Source organism: Erpetoichthys calabaricus, chromosome 3 (assembly GCF_900747795.2).
Source record: "Erpetoichthys calabaricus chromosome 3, fErpCal1.3, whole genome shotgun sequence".
NCBI lineage: Eukaryota > Metazoa > Chordata > Cladistia > Polypteriformes > Polypteridae > Erpetoichthys > Erpetoichthys calabaricus.
Window position 1 is genome coordinate 201,896,895 of NC_041396.2, and position 17,494 is coordinate 201,914,388.

Genomic DNA, 17,494 nt, shown 5'->3' on the forward strand with positions numbered 1-17,494 from the left:
CATTAAATACTGTTGTCATGTTCTAGTTTCTGTGGTGGGCTGGCGCCCTGCCCGGGCTTTGCTTCCTGCCTTGCGCTCTGTGTTGGCTGGGATTGGCTCCAGCAGACCCCCGTGACCCTGTGTTAGGATATAGCGGGTTGGATAATGGATGGATGGATGTTCTAGTTTCAATATTAAAAAATAAGTCTCAGCCAGTTTTGTAGTTTTTAAGAAGACTGAATGTTTGTACTTTTTACAAGGTTTGTACATTATTAGATGCCAGCTTTATCCATCCAGTAGACATGGTGCGAAATGCAGTGGGATAAGTGGGAGTAACGCACAAGCTAATCAGAAAGCATCATTTGAAAAAGTTTTAGGAGGGTCTCTAAAATATTTGAAATCAATTAACTATATTAGAAAGTTTAGAAAGTATCTATCTATCTATCTATCTATCTATCTATCTATCTATCTATCTATCTATCTATCTATCTATCTATCTATCTATCTATCTATCTATCTATCTATCTATCTATCTATCTATCTATCTATCTAGAAAATACATCTTAAAATAAAAAACTGTTTTTGTCAAATAGTTTTCATTTCCATTCCAGCCACACTATGCATGTGTAACTGGCTTTCTATTCGCACAAGTAGGAATCCTGATGTAGGTCACTCTCACTGGACAGCTGGAATGGGAATTTGGATACCATCCACCACAAAAACATGGCAGACTTACCCAAAAAAAAGTCAAAGAACTCTATCTGCAGATTTAACTAAGTGGTTTTTTAATGGACAGTGTTTGTTTTCTGGAAGACTAACTTCACTTGAGCCTTGCTACACATGCATTCACTTATTTAATATAAAAAAATTATTATTATTATTAAAGTAATGTCAGCTGCTGTTCAAATTACAGGCTACTTTTTATGAAAAAAATGACACAAACTACTAATTAAATGTTGCTCAATATTTGATGACTGGCCCCACAACTTCAGTAGTCTACTTTTATTTTTAAATGATGAGTTATGCTTAACCTCTTTTTTTTGACCTTTTATTAAATTTACTAAAAGCATATAACATTCCACACCACTTCTAAAATGGTCAGGAGAGGGCAATTACAAAAGACACAGGGTAATTTGCATCCTACTAATAAACTATTGTAAGTGATGTGTAAAAATCTCCATGAAGCAGTTGGGGCTTCTAAGGTTAGAAGTTTTCCCTGGCTTGCTTATCCTTGACACCATCTACTGATTAGCTGTAATCCGTGGATTTTAGACAGTGACACAAATTGCTCTGGTATTGATCTTAGCAGTCCTTGCCTTCTCCCTGTCAAGACAGCTCAAGAAAATGCAGAATGCAGCTGAATACATTCAAGACAAAGTATAAAGTGTTCTTCACTGTCTGGTTGATCTGATTTCCTTGGCCTCAGAAACCTGAGGAGATCACATTCATCCTGCTCAAATGGTTAATTGAGCAAAAAGTACTCTAAATTAGAATGGATATGAGTTGACTATTTATCTGTTTACTATTACATTTTGGCATTGTAACATTTATTATATTTGAAAAGAATTTTTAGATGTATTACTGAATTTTATTTATACTTAAGAGCAGGTATTTATTTTAGAAAACAGTTTTCTTAGGTGGGCATTTGATTCATATTGTATTATTCTTATGCATTTGACAGATGCCTTCATTCCAAGTGATTTGCATGCTCAGGATATGTCACAAATATTTTTTTTGCAGTTGGAGAATAAACAAGCCAAATTACTTTCTCAAGATCATACTTAGAGGAAGGGGTGCAAATTGGTCCAGCAGTCTGGTGGTTTAGAGTCCAGTGCCTTAGCCATTACACGACACCACACTGCCTATTCATATCAATTGGCTTAACAGTCATCAGCTGGTAGAGTTAGACAGGGAGAGCAGAAACATATCAGAGACAGCTTCTCATCTTGACAAAAGCAAGTAAAGAGGTAAAACATTTTATTAACATTTTAGAACACGAGTTGTGCTATTGTCTGCAGAACTGCTTTTCAAATTCAGGCAAAAGTTTGTCTTTTATGTGCTGTTTTTGTTATACTCATAATTAATATTGATACTGAGCTTAGTTAAATTGCTTAAAGTTCTAGGGAGACTAAAAAAAAATTCTATATTGTACTGTAAGTAACAAGACTGAACAGTATGTAATTTGTTGAAGAATACATCAATTTGTCTATTTTGAAATGGCCTAATGTACAGAAAGACCCATGGAGAGAAGGAAAGTATGGTGGCAGCATTGGGTACAAGGCAGGAATCAGTCCTGTTTGGGGTGCTAGTCTACCACATAGTGCCTTCACTCACACTGGGCCAGTTTAGAGTCACCAGTTAAACTAACACGCCTGTCTTTGACACTTTGGAGTAAAAACAGACTGCTGATAAACCACCAATAGACAAATCCACCTGAGCAAAGTGAGAATATGAAAGCTCGTCCAGACAATGACTCTGTCCTTATTCACACACAGCACGGTCCAAGGATGTACTTTTTGACAGAAAGGGAAAAGGAATTATTATGTAGTTAATATTGTGTAATCAGTTTTGAAATCAGATTGATGTAAATGTTTTAACAGGTCTTTCCATTTGCTGACCTGTTTTTAGATATTTTTGAATGTTAATGTTGCCTTCTTGCTCTGAGCTTTCATGAACTCATCCTTAGGTTGGTGTATCTTTAAACACCTGTACTCACCTTACCGCTGAAGTCCAGACTGACATTACATTTCAGAAATCGACTCTGCCTTGTGCCTGATGCTGCAGGAATATGGGTCTGCTTGCCATGATCCTTTATAAAAATGAACGGTTTAGAAAATAAACAAATGCATTGTTTTGATATTTGCATTGTCTTGAAATATCCTATTGATTTACTCATGAATGTAAACAGCTTGGTAATTGGAAGCATCTTGGTTATTTTTTTGAAAAAAACCAAACCGTATCATTATATATGTGTTCAGCACTTTAACATATACATTAACGAAAAGAATAAGTTTGATCTAAGAAATATCAAAGATGCATATTCTCGTCTTACTATCTTCCTCAGTGGTTAGGAGGCTACAGTGGGACCATCACTATGCTTTCTGCCTTGGACACCATTGGCACAATTTCTTTGTTGTTCCTTTTTTGCCTCATGTTTTGTGCAGCCACTTTATTTCATGTTAAAGCCATGTTGTCAGTGGAGAGGGTTCTTTAGAGGCATGTAACTCTTTCAAAAAATGCACACAAATGCTTATTTGAAGAGAGGGTGTTTTTTATTAATGGTTATTTCTTAGAACCTTGAATGTTTGAATAGTATAGTAGCTTAATACAGTAAATAATGTTCAGATGCAGTACTGAGGCATTTCTATACTTTGCTCATGAATGAGTGGCCAAAACAGGAATTAATATTAATTTTAGAAAAATAACATAATTTAAAGAATGGTATTTTAACTGTCGGCTTGATTTTAAAAAACATAAATCTACATTATGCTTTAAGTGCACAGTATAACTCAGAAATGAGTAAAAATGAAAAATACAATTTTATCAATTCTTACCCGATAAGATAATAAAACACAGCATTTTTAAACAGAACACAGGAAACATAAACAGCCATAAATTAAGAGCTCTTGGTAGACATGAGATAGCAGACATGAATTGAATATCAGAGTTCCATGCGTGAAATGAGTGCGCTGAAGTTCTTTTCAGTGCCGTAAAAAGGAAAAAGCTTTAAAGATTTTTTAAAATGTATTCACAACGCAATATCGATATTATCTTTTGTGTTTTCTTTTATTTTTCTGCTTTCTTTAAATTATGATGTTACCAGAGATGGTGAAACAGCTGAAAGGCGGCTAAGCAAAAATAAAATTTAGATGAGCCTTTTTACTCTTTACTCTATCTTTAAGTTTTCCTTAGAAACAAGGATGCATTTCTGCTGCCAGTCAGTAGATAATACTGCAATATAATTTATGATACGACTTAATTCTTTCAAGTGTCTTGTCATCTTCTCATCCCAGGAAGAGTGCCAGTTTAAAATTGCTGCAGATCTGCTGCAAACTGAAGAGCTCCCAGATCACAGAATGCCCTGTTGTTGCTGCTAAGCACAGCAGATCCATGGTTGTGCTCATACTTTTAGCTGACAATCAAACGTTATCGATAGGACGATGCTACACCCCAGGTTGGCGGTGCACATTTAAAGTGGTCAATGTAGAATGAACTTTAGGGTCTCCTCAAATGTTTTTGATTCTAAAACTAATTACATTTTTTTGTGGCTTGGCTTTATATTGTTTTTGAGTGAAAATTCCAAACTTTCCATGTACCTGTAAATACTTTTTTGCAACATTAGAACATTAGAAAAATTTTGATGAGAACAGACGGATCAGCCCAACAAAGCACACCAAACCTATCTAATTTCTGCAAAATAACAGTAAGTCGAGATTTATAGATACCTAAAGTCCTCGTGTGTACCACATTACTTAGTAATTTTTTCAGTCGTTCTCAGAGTGAAGAAACAACTTCAATGTGTATGTGAAATTTGCCTCCAGAAAGTTTCCAGCTGTGTCCCAATGTTCTTGAAAACTCATTTTAAAGTAACAGCCTGGATCCACTGTACTGAATCCTGTCATACTTTTAAAAACCTTCAATCATGTCTTAAGTGCACTGCTTACATTTTTATTTTGGCGCAGTGCAATAATAGATTATTGTTATTATCATTTATTTTTAGCCAGATTTTTTCTTTTCTCTTGCAATTTAAAGATTGAATTATGTAGTTTTAGAGAATGAATCATTAAAATATAACTACACCAAGTCCAGAATAGAGACAATATGCTAATTCTAGGTTTGCCAAGTATGAACTATAAAGTGAGATTGAAAATTTTGAACCTTTTCAGGATAAGGAAGAGGAACTTGACAGTTTCCCTTATGTCTGGTGTCCACCAATGTGCTTTAGGGTTACCTCCATAACAGGTAGCCATAACCTTTTGGCCATAGTTCCCTGAAGCTCCCTCCACTGCTGAGGCCTTGAATATCAACCATTTGGACTTGATGTTCCTGATTGTGACATGCAGGAGTGGCTCTTCCAGAGGTGATAGTTGAGTTCATCCTAAACAGAGGCATCTACTAATAATTCCTAGCAAAACCTTGCTACCTGTTTGCATTTTCTGTTCTATAGGTGTTACACCTTGCTTGGCCAGCTCACCACTAGGTGTTGATCAGTTGACAGCTCAGTACCTGTGTTTACCCAAGTGTCCAGGACATTTGACCTCAGATCAGGTGACACAGCTATAAAGTCAAACACTGATCTTTGGCGTAATGTAACTGTAATGTTACAGTTTTATTTGCCATTTACTGCACCTCCTTAAAACTAATGCCTCAGATCATTTAGTGCTTGTGTTTGTCTATCTTAATTTTTTGGATGTAATGAAATATCAGGATCCTAAAGAGGCAAAACTTCATTAACTTGAATCCCAGGAATCAATAGTTCTACAATGAAACACAGCAGTCTTTCATGTTTCATTTTTTACATTGATTGGGGAAATGAAGATTTGAATTTCGGTAACATACTGCATTGAGTTTTAATATTAATTGAAAGACCTCCTGTGTTTTGTGCACTAATTTTGCTTTGGGCTAAACAAAATAACCAAAAAAATAAACATATGACAGTTAATCATGTTCCATATTTAAAAAGAGTTTTCTTACCTCTTTTTCAGTAAGTGTACTCTATGGTATGATTATTTACGCACGCATTAAAAAAATAATAATAAAATCTTATTTTTAAAATGTCTTCTGTTAAAACCACATCACTGATACAACAGTAACCCCAGTAAAAGAGTGAAACAGCAATGCAGCATCATTTGCATCAGATGACTATTTTTGGTTTAGTTGCACAGCACAAAATTGTGTCATTATGAAAAATGAGCTTGGGAAAGGACTTTATCTATATAGCCTCTTCCTGCTAAATTCAAACAAAAGCTGGCATTTTTTGCCACACAAGTGAAATAAGTCCACTCAACTGTAATCCATCCATCCATCCATTTTCCAACCCGCTGAATCCGAACACAGGGTCAAGGGGGTCTGCTGGAGCCAATCCCAGCCAACTCAGGGCACAAGGCAGGAACCAATCCCAGGCAGGGTGCCAACCCACTATAGGACACACACAAACACACCCACACACCAGGGCCAATTTAGAATCGCCATGCACCTAACCTGCATGTCTTTGGACTGTGGGAGGAAACCCACGCAGACATGGGGAGAACATGCAAACTCTACGCAGGGAGGACCTGGGAAGTGAACTCGGGTCTCCTAACTGCAAGGCAGCAGCGCTACCCACTGCGCCACCATGCCACCCTTACTCTTATTCTAGTTAAAAAATTACACCTACAACACCAATTACACCCACCTAACCTGCATGTCTTTGGACTGTGGGAGGAAACTGGAGCGCCCGGAGAAAACCCACGCAGACACGGGAAGAACATGCAAACTCCATGCAGGGAGGACCCGGGAAGCGAACCCAGGTCTCCCAACTGCGAGGCAGCGGCATTACCCACTGTGCCACCATGCCACCCTCAACTGTAATCTTACCTATTTATTCTAAAGTACTGCATAGATGGCACTTCAAAGGATGTCATCTCTCCTGTTATCTCCAGCTATCAATAAGTCCTTTCCTCTACACTTGTTTCAAGCCATAGGTGTTCTACACTTTCCAGATGGAAAACTTTTAATTTCTGTAAAGTCCGAGACAGAAGCTGATGCTATCTGATGTTCCTCGGGACTCTACATTGTATGTTGTTTCCAGTAGCAACTAACTCTGTGCATTACTGCTGTATTTTATCTTAATTATGGTTTGAGAACTTTCCCTTAATTGTGGTGTAAGAACTCCACTAGGGCACAAGCAGTGCAAGATCTCCCTGTTTTAGAATCCAAGAGTTTGGGTAATACCTGGAAGGCATGATAAACTCTGTGAAAGTGTCAAAGGGAAAAGGTCATGATAGGAATATTTATGGAGCAATTTAAAAACAGATGAATGCCCACTCACTTGTATACAAATAATTTCTGTGCAAGTGGAATTATAGTAAGTTTTGCATGTCTGTTTATGTGTTCTTTAATGCCTGTGTATGTTCTAGTCAATCAAATAAAAGTTTGAATAAATACCATTCTACTGTATATTAATGCCAATACAGTCTGCTCCTTCTGTATACACTATTTTCTTGTCTTTATGTTAGTGTTTTTGTACCACTTGCATTATCTAGCGTAGTCTGCTAGATTGCAGTATAGGCAAAATCTACCTACTTCACATTTTTAGTTTTGGCTGACCTTCTAAAATAGCACTCTTCAAGGTCAAAAGTTGCTATTTGCTGCGGTAGGATAGCCAGATGGAGAGATATGCATTTAATCAGGAAACTATAGCAAGGATTGGTATCGAAAGACAGAAAACAACGGTGAAAAACAAAATGCAAACCTGTGGGCATTGTTAAAACTTGAACAGCCAGAAGTCAGTTACAAAAGACATTCTATCACAAAAATTCTATCGTAAAACCTGAAAGGGATGTGTCACTAAAGTATAGACTCGAAACCTCTAACAACCTGTGGGCAAACTGTCCCCAAAACCTAGACACAAGACTGTTACCGAAGCTGAAAATCCAAAGTTGCTTAACTGTTGGATCCGTAATCTCAGATGCTCCACTGAATGCTGTGGGGGTTTATAAAGCCAGGCATCCATGATGAGGTGCCTAGTGCCTTCTGGTAGGCAGCTCCTAGCAACAGTGCAGGGCATCCTAGCAACACAGTCACAAAATATTGAGGCTACAAAATGGTGATGTGACACACTTAGTAAGTTGTAAAAGCAATTAACATTGGTTCATAAGTAAATTATTAATACAAAGCACTCACATATTAATGTTCCCTGAAGTTAAAGCCGTCCTAAGACTCATAATAAAGAAGCAGAAAACAGTCTCCTGTAGCTAAAATAATTAAGCAACAATTCTTAAGCATTATTCATCTAGTGTTCACTCAGTAGACTTTTGTTTAGTTTTGCTTAAAGGTCTAGTTTATTAGCATTGCTTTGATATAACATGTATTTATTATGTTCATAAAGGGAAAACAAGTACAGTACAAAGGAAAAATACACTACTTAAAACTCAAAACAACCAGCTGTCTTTATAGTATATATATGTTATATTGTACTTTTCAAATGCCATCAAGCATTTAATATGCCACCCACTTACATTTTTCTTTCTTTTGTTTAGCTCTTCTTAGCTGCCAGTGCTGCAGGGTACAGCTATATCTGCCAGCCGGTAGACTACTCCGAAGATGTCAATGAAGTCAGGGTAAGTCAGAAGTTGCAAATGAGCTGCTCTGGAAGGCAATGTGATGAAATTTAAAACTTCTTTTATCTGATGGTATACCTTAATGAGAAGGGGCTTCTGGTTTCACTAAGCCCCAACTGGTGTAAAGAGAGCACCGGCTGATTCAGTAGATATTAAATGCAATGCCAACACTCCGTAGATAAACCATCTTTCTCATAATTAATAAATGTAAGAGGAGATCAACACAAAACCCATGTTATTGGCAGCACCAGTGCCATTCCTTGTCATAAACAATGGTATCCATTCCCTTCCTCAGCTCTGCTTATATTTTTGGTTGCTTGTAATGCTACACTACAGCATCAATATTGATATAATAATATTCTAAATTGCTTTGTAAAGCACTTTCTGTGTGTGCCTTCAAGGGGTAATGATAAATAAAATCTATTGGTAGATTAATTAGAAGTAGGCAATCGGCTTCATTGCTATGCTTTTGGATGCTGGATGTAAGCTTCGAAATATGGGAAGCAACAATTCAGTATTCCTTGATATTCATTACAGATCAGTAACAGTTCATAAACTGCTGTCCATTGTCACTTTTAAGTTAACACAACATTAGGTACATTAATATAAAATGATATCTTACGTGAAGCTAATTTCCTACATCTTAGCTTAAAATGCAGTTGATTTAAAGAAGAATGAGTTATTTATTCAAAATGAATTCAAATACTGAAAAATGATATCTGCATATCTGTAGTCTCTAGAATGTGCACGAGTATAATTGGTATCTTCCTTTGTCTTTCATTTATTTACCTTGGGCTTCCTCCACACTTTATTGTGCTACATTGTACAATTAAGGTTAATTAATATTTTGAATATTAATGAATAATTAATAATATAATCATATTTATATATAACATAATACTAATTTCAACATAAAAAGCTTATACTGAAAACATAAAATTCTGTATAAGCTGATATGTTAGAGTCCCTCACCTTGTTCTTCTCTTGCTTGTGTGTGTTTCTCTGGTTGATCTCTTTTTCCTCCCACATGGCCAGAGACTTGCAGGCTTGCTTAACTAGCATTTCCAAATTAACCTGTGTGGGTGAGAGTGACCAGCGATGGACTAATACTTGGTCCAGGACTGTTTCCCATCTTGGGATAGACTCATGGCCCTACCCTGCCCCTGAACTGGACTGAGTGGGTTTGAGAATGTTACGTTATATGGTATCAGATAACATATGATGAATCATATACAGCCAAAATGTTCTCTCCCTACATTTTCAGTGTGATAGTAACCTTTATCTGTTTTTTTCTGTTTTGGAAATATCTGCAGATATTGTTGCATTTCAGTAATATCCATTGAACCAACCATGTGCAGCAGCACCCTATCATGTGGTATTGTATAGGCATAGCTTGTTGATTCTAATAAGCTGTGTCGTGCAGTGAAAGATGTGGAAAAAATTAATTTGGACTTCAGTAATCTAAGCAATGCGCTCATATTGGTATTGCGTTTTGAGAATCGAGGGAACATTGAGATTGAAATTCTCTTGCAAATGTGAATCTTCACTACTATTCATGGATCAGATGCCACATGTCCTTTTTGCTTGTTAACACAACAGAGAAAAGAATCTGATCTGTGGTGAATAAGCCAGAAAATCAGACTTTGGTGAGATGAACCTGACAAGATTATCATTGCCACAGTTAAATGAAATAAATGTTTTCCTATTGCCTTTATAAACTATACAATTCAGGCAATGCACAGAAGTAAAAGAGAATCTGAAAAGTGAAACTTGGTGCAAATGATTTAATCAAGAGTAAAGCCAAACGTGGCAAAGAAAGAGAAAAAACATCTTGACAAAAATGTTAGATCTAAAATTTCAGGCAAATGAGCAATGAATCACAGAAAGCATATTTTACACAGTAGTTTCCTTAGCAAGAACAATCAGGCTTCGAAACATTTAGATAGTGATGGACAGCAAAATGGAGAGGTGTAGAACTTGATTTATAGTTAGTCCTTGCAATCTGCTTACAGTAAAGCTCCTAATGTCCACCAGGCTTACAGGATCATTCATGACCTCTTTATCTTAAGGTTTGGACTTATAGCTTTATTCCATATGGCACATTAACAACGTTAGTGCTTTTTCTGAAAGGGTCACCTCATTAACAAATGCACCTACTGATAGGCTTTCTCTTCTTGCGCGACTTTTTAAGGTATGTGATTATTTTAAAAAAGCATTATTTAAACAAAACTACTGGGCGATATAAGTTTTATAAGTTTTTTCTTTAAAATGGTATTGCTAGGATTTCTGCCGCCTGGTGAGAATTCGTCTTATTTTAAACATGGATAAGATGAAATTGTGTGTATGTGCAAATAAAACAAGCTAGAAAAAGTATGCACAACATAACATTTAGGTACTGTACATCTGAGGGCTGTGTGGGTTCTGTGGCCCTCAACTGACTCAGTTTAGTAGGTAGGTTCTAAAACCTTTCTAATCCATTTCAGGGATGTGGGCACCAGAGGCTATCACACCAGCACGGGGCAAAAGCCTGGAAACTGGCCTGGGCAAAACTCTAGTCCATCATAGGAACCACTCTAACTCATACATGCACATAAAAATAGCCACACATACACACACAATATTCATATACAGTGACAATCTGACAATGATAATTAACATAACATTATGAAAGAAAGAAAGAAAGAAAGAAAGAAAGAAAGAAAGAAAGAAAGAAAGAAGGAAGGAAGGAAGGAAGGAAGGAAGGAAGGAAGGAAGGAAGGAAGGAAGGAAAGAAAGAAAGAAAGAAAGAAAGAAAGAAAGAAAGAGAATACTTTTGTGATTAATTCCTTCTGTGCTTGAACATGTCTGGTCACAGTAATTTTCATGAAATGGTACTTTGTTGATGTTTCGTTATAACAAATGTTAGGGAATAACAGAAGTGAAAGGCAAACTTTATTACAGCGAGTGACTATTATGGATATCAGGTGCATGTGACACTCTGATGTTAAATTATAGGATGATCATATTTTTAAAGTCCCAAACGGGGACACTTGTGTAGCGTAAAGCCCATCCTCACAAAGTCTGCTTTATCTCATCATCATCAGAGTGAGATCAGGGCATGGGCAGTACTCTGATTTGGTCTGTTTCTTGTTCATCGTTGGAATGCTATTTAAACATAATACAAGTTGTTAATCAAGTTGTTTCTGCAAAGCAATGTTTGCGGCACTGAAAAACTTTAATAGATGGGTAGCTTGTTAAAGCCAGAACATTTTTATATTCTTCAGTTATTTATTGGGATGCTTAGCCTGAAATCAGGACTGTTTCTATAACTAGGAGGAGTGGTCACCCTAGTAAATTATAGCGTTAGTGCAGTTACAGTTAGGAAGATCTTTGAAGATACAGTTTCAATCTTTCAACAAGTGGACTGTTTTTAGTAGGGGGGAGTTCTCTGTGGAGTTTTGAGTGGCTTGATTTATTAATAAAAGATAGAAGAGCATGCTGTTTCTGGGTTTACTAATGGCAGCAGCAACAATTCATAGTTAGCTTTTTGTGGACTAGCAGTAGGCAATAATAAGGTTAATATATTTGCTATGCCTGCCTTTTTTGTGAACCGGCAGAAACTTTCTACTGGCTGGCGCTGGTCTATGGGAAACATTGGCCTAAAGCATTAGGAGTGATTTACTGCTGGCCTGGTTCTCTTCTCTTTTCGGTCAAACCACTGGAAAGACTTCATAAAGCAGAAGCAACATGCTGGTGGAAAGGTTTCCATGCGTGCCCAGCTAAACTTGAAGATGGTGGATTGACCGTCGGGGTAAACAGCTACTATAGCAAGTAACTTTCCACCAGCGCACACAGTCTGTTGGTGCTTTAGTGACTTGTCATGTGGATCTGTTCGCCATCAGTAGTGGCTGTGGGAGTTGAAAAAGAGGAGAATATGCAAAATATACAAGTGGTGTAAATGATGTCAAAGTAAAAGTAAACTAATTTGTAGTTTAAGTTAAACAGAATGTTTGTCTGTATTAAGATAGAGGAATTTGCAGATTCTCCAGTGTTTTTCAATGGAAGATTTTGAAATTTCTAAACTTTGTACAGGGTGATCTGTTTGAGATATCGCAGCAAAAAATTGAACTGTCTCGACAAATTTCCTTAAAGAATTAAGTGCGCCACATTTCAACATAATTTTGGGAGTTGGACAGACAGACATGGCTATCATAATAGGTGCTTTGTGCATTATATATAAATGCATCTAAAAACAGGAGATGGTTGTTTTCCACTATGAAAAATTGGCAAGAACCCCAATGTTTCTATTGTATAGCCATGTACATTAATAGTAGCAAGTGTCCATTAATTCCCCAGTCTAGTTATAGTTTTTCTTCTACAAAAAAACAGGATAAACAGGCACATAATAGATTTGATTGTGAAGATGAGGCAAATTATCTGAAAAGAAGGTAGAGACATTTGTGTGTATAAGTCTAAACCAATTGTCCATTTGAGTTTTTGAAGTCGATGTCATACTGTTTAATGCTACCATGTAGATTTTCTTTTACTGATTGGATAGAGCTGGGAAAACCCCACTTAATTGGTGAAAGTGAATGAAAATGAAAGCATGTGCCACTGCAGCATGTTCAGATCTCTCTAGCTCTATTGAGAAGAAGCTGTCACTTCTTGCTCCTAGTTCATTAAAAAATTCATTGTGACAAATGTCCTCTTAAAGTTGGTGTGCTTTTTGGGAATTAGTACATGTTGGTGACATTCTGGGTAGAGAGGAAGCAGACAGATATCTTACATTTTAAAGTTTTATACACTTTATCCTTCTATGCCCCATTAAATTTGGCTTCTGTAAGGGCAACAGAATGGCGACACTCATGACAGTGAGCAGATTTTTATTACATTGCTCTCTTCGGATGGGGAAGCTGTGCAGTCTGAGCTGATGGCAAAGCAGAAAGGCATGGACAAAGTTAGTTAGCTTGTCCTGTTTCTGTAAGGCTTTTAATGGTCAGGGAGATGCAATTTAGAGAAAGTAACACTATTAAGTGTTTGTATTTACTATTAAGAAACAAACCTAAGAACACATTTTAGGATGGTCATATATGTACAAGTGAAACCATAAACTGAAAAATATAATGAGGTTACTGTCAATTTTTACAACCATTTTTGGGTTCCTGGCACTGAAATGGCCTTTGGGTCCCCATGACCTTTAATTGAAACAATGACAATAAGGATATGGACAAATGTGGGGATTCAATTTTAATAGTGAACCCAGATTATAGACTTTATAATTTCTCTCATTTCATCAGGAATAGGGTACTAGTAGCAGTGTAGAATACAGTAATTAAGGGTGCAAAATATTTGGTCTGTCTGGTTATATATATATGATTAGATTTAATGAAACAACTCACTTCATTTACTAACGAAGGCTCAGAATTCATCAAATTAGTAGGTGAACCAGCACCTTAGTTGCCATGCCAAGAGGTTCTTATTTAGCCTAGCTATTGTCAACTCCAAGTGAACTAAATTAAGGAAAGTGGAGCTCTGGCGATCGGAGTCTTAAAGTTTCTTAGCAGCGAACGATCACAGGTAATACAGTGTTTTTTGACCATACGACCAGGTAATAAAATAATAATAATTATAATATCCAGTAGCCCTGTCTGTGAAGAATGTTGTGTTGTGCACCAGCTTAGCCATCTTATTTTAAGATTTATTTTTGATTGAAAGATTAGTTTAAATGGAACCCTGCAGCTGAACTGAAAGAGGCACATTTGAGCCATTATATCACAACTTTCAGTATTTAGATGCTGGTAAAGAACATGACTGTCCAACTCAGTGTTTCGAATGTTGCACACAACGTGCTCCAAATGCAAACATGTTACATTTAATTTTGTCTCTCAAATTGGCAAAATGATAACGTGCCCAGTCATGAAGCTCCCTGCTACAAAGTCAAAAACCGTAAAAGGTTCTGCTAGAGTAAGAAGCAGGAGAAAGCCCCTTAGGAGGAGGAGGCGGCGGGCATGCTGAAACATTAATGGGCTGTGATTGTTTTGGATCTGCGGTGATGTGTGAAGTTTTTTGACATTTTATATAGTATTTTCATGATTTGCTTTATTTTTTGTCCTGTATGTTTATTTCATTTGAATCTTTTTTGGGGTCACCAACAAATATGAGCACTCAGGCAGGTAGCTTGGTTGTAATATCATTAATTGCTGGCAAACTGTAAGTAAAAGCAAATAATTTTTATTTTCTGTAGGTCCTTTCTATTTTGAAATGTCATTCCAAAGTATTTTACAATTAAAGATGGCTTAAATGTATTTTTACAGTTAGAGTATAGGCAGATTAAGTGGCCTCCTCAGAGTTGTTAAGTGAATTAGATGTATAGAGGTAGGACGTGAACCAACATCCTTGGGATTTAAAGTTCAGTACTTTAGCCACCAGACCACACTGCCTGCTCCTTAACGAACCATAAAGTACCGAAACAAAGTACCTATTAAAGGAAAAAATCATGGTTTCATGACTCCCAAGTACAGATTATTGCCCTTCAGGTGAGCTGAAATGGTGGACTTTCCATTTTGGTTCCTGCCACACAATCAGTGTTGCCAGGATTGACTGTGACCCTTACAGTCCTCAGCTAGATATGGGTGATGTAATTATAGAATGATGTCTGACTAGCATTTCTTCCCTGTCTCACAGTATAAACAATTAGTAGTTTTGAAGAGACAATCGTAATAGAACAATAATATTATGGAACATCTTTTGGGGCGGTGCAGCTTGAAGTGGACAGAGAGCTCTGAAAATGTTCAGTTTTAAAATGGTACAAGAAAACAGAGGTACAGTTTGCAAAGAGCCACAAGGATGCGCTGTTCACCAAGGGATATAGCGCCTTCAGACTGTATGACCAGAAATGATATGGATAACAAGCTGCTCTGCAAACTATAATTCTGAAACCGGGGAAACCTTTTGTAGAGTGATCGCTAAAGTACACCATCTACATGGTGCAACAAAGTGTTATGCATGGAAACACTGAACATCTTAAAAAGGCATTTAAAACTTAAAAAAACAGGGAATCTGTGTTCAAAATAGTTAGCTTTTAACTAACTTTATAGCTACAATCTTTTACTAAAAAATGAGCAGCAACAGATGCATATGTATAAATATGTATAAATTGCCCCCTGCTCAATTTGCTCACCAACCGCCCCGGCCTGCGCTACTCGCCAGCCACTTCGCATCTCTGTCACTCGTGTATGTGGATTTCACTTTCACCAAACAGCAGATCTTTTAATTCTCACGGATACGCCTCCTCATTGGGAAGAAACACCACTTTTCCCTGATGGCAGCACGAATTAGACAATCTATAAGTCTCCAACTTAAAGTTTAAATCCAAACAATATATTCGATCTCTTTTCACTGTTCCGTTATTTCACTTATTAATAATTTCTGTTTGTTTGCGCTAATTCAATCTTTGCTAGCATTTTTTTGAGACTTTCAAATTTTAGTACTTTCCTTATCTCTAACCTGCTCTGCATGTGTATCGCGCCAACATTTTCGACGTTCTACATTGTCATCTACTCTGTCTTTTATTTCTGGCCCCAGGTGTGGTTAAATCTCTTGGCACAAGGTCTTGTCGCGTGAAAGTACCTCTGTGAAAAAGTCACATTTCGTCCCAGGCTAAAAAGTCTTGTCTTGTCCCAGGATTTTTTCATTATAATAGAGAGATATAAAAAGAGCAGGTTAAAACCACATAAACAGTCTAGCAGTCATGGAAACTGTCAGCATGATGGGGGATGCAAGCAGAAGAGCCTACAAACTCAACACAGTTGCATACCACTGTGCAATTCATTATAGATAGTTAAATATTATGCATACCAGAGACTAAAATTTTTGTAATATTATACATAAAGTAAGTAAATTCACCAGCAACCCACAATAAAATGTAACAAAACAAAAAACAACAATAATGAAAAGACCAACACAACAGATGTGGGAAATAATCAGTAGATAAGGACACGTGTCACAGGCTGTAGCAATGTTTTCTTTTTATATTACGAGTGCGAAATTGGTTTGATTTTTATTTAATTGGTTATGATCCATTCACATCTTCTTTTCTTAACTTAGTCTCTGGCACCTGTTAATCTGACAATCCGCACCAGAACAACAGTGTAGCCAGAGTCTTTAACAGAAGATTCTATAGCAGAATTCTGGGGAGGAAGTTGCACTATTAATCGGCGAGGTATTCTAGGAGATTGGTGAACTCACTGGGCAATAAGAGCTTGTGCCAGTGACAGGGGAATGGCAAGCTTTGCCAACTGCAAGTTCTGAGCTCATGGGCTCAGAGTCTGAGATTAGCTGCCTCACACTGAACTGGTGGCTGTAACCAGGACATAAAGCTTTAGCAATTGCTCTGCACTTCAGTTTTCCCAGTTTTTGGTAACATTTGATCGATCATACTGTTAAACATGGGTTACTGTGTATTTTGTGTTGCTGGATGAGTGGGGAAAAATGTAAATCATTTAAGAAGAGTAATATTGAATATGTCCCAATATTAATCCAAAAGTGAAGAAATAAGGGAAAGGCAAAGGTGTAATTTCAGACTAGCTGACAGAGTCTAGTGTCATTTAATAGCAAAAAACACGCAGTGCAACTAAACATCGCTGTGACGCACCATGTCTACTTTAGAAGACCCGCTATTAATCTTCAAAGGAGTTCAGTATCACTTTGGCAGCACCGATTTACAAGAAAAGAAAATATTAGCACTTATTGTTTAATGTACCCTGAAAGTTCACCCAGTTGGTGGGGGAATTACCGGACTTGCTATTGAAGACTAAGTTCATCTCTATAACACTTGCTAAACAAGTCACAAAGTTCACTTTCACGTACGTGGTTGGCTTGCCAGTGTGTAGCTCAGAAAAGCATCTACACATTATACAGAAAATTTTAACTTTCAATGCTTCTTATACCAGGGCAAGGAAAATTGCTGCAGTTTTCAGACTATTGTAATCATTTGAAATGTTACCAGCTTTGGCTAAGTGGCTTGCATGTCAGTCATGCTTAGATCTGATGGCAGAGGAAATTAAGTCTCACCCTATTTGTTTGGGGAATTGTATAACAGCATGCAGTGTTGCAAATTTAGGGCTTTCTTCTTCAAGTTTGGGTGTCTTGATTTGCTAATTGCATTTTATCTCAAAAACCACTATATACTGTACCCTTCAGTGATACCTCTAAGC

General features: G+C 37.0%; 1 protein-coding gene across 1 annotated transcript in view; it reads left to right on the forward strand.

Annotated features, from left to right (window-relative positions):
- The window catches only part of elovl4a (ELOVL fatty acid elongase 4a), a 65,132-nt gene that overhangs the window by 22,674 nt on the left and 24,964 nt on the right, over positions 1 to 17,494 (forward strand). The window contains exon 4 of the mRNA XM_028797666.2: positions 8,220 to 8,300. Coding sequence (XP_028653499.1) covers positions 8,220 to 8,300 — 81 coding nt within the window. The remainder of the gene's footprint in view (positions 1 to 8,219; positions 8,301 to 17,494) is intronic.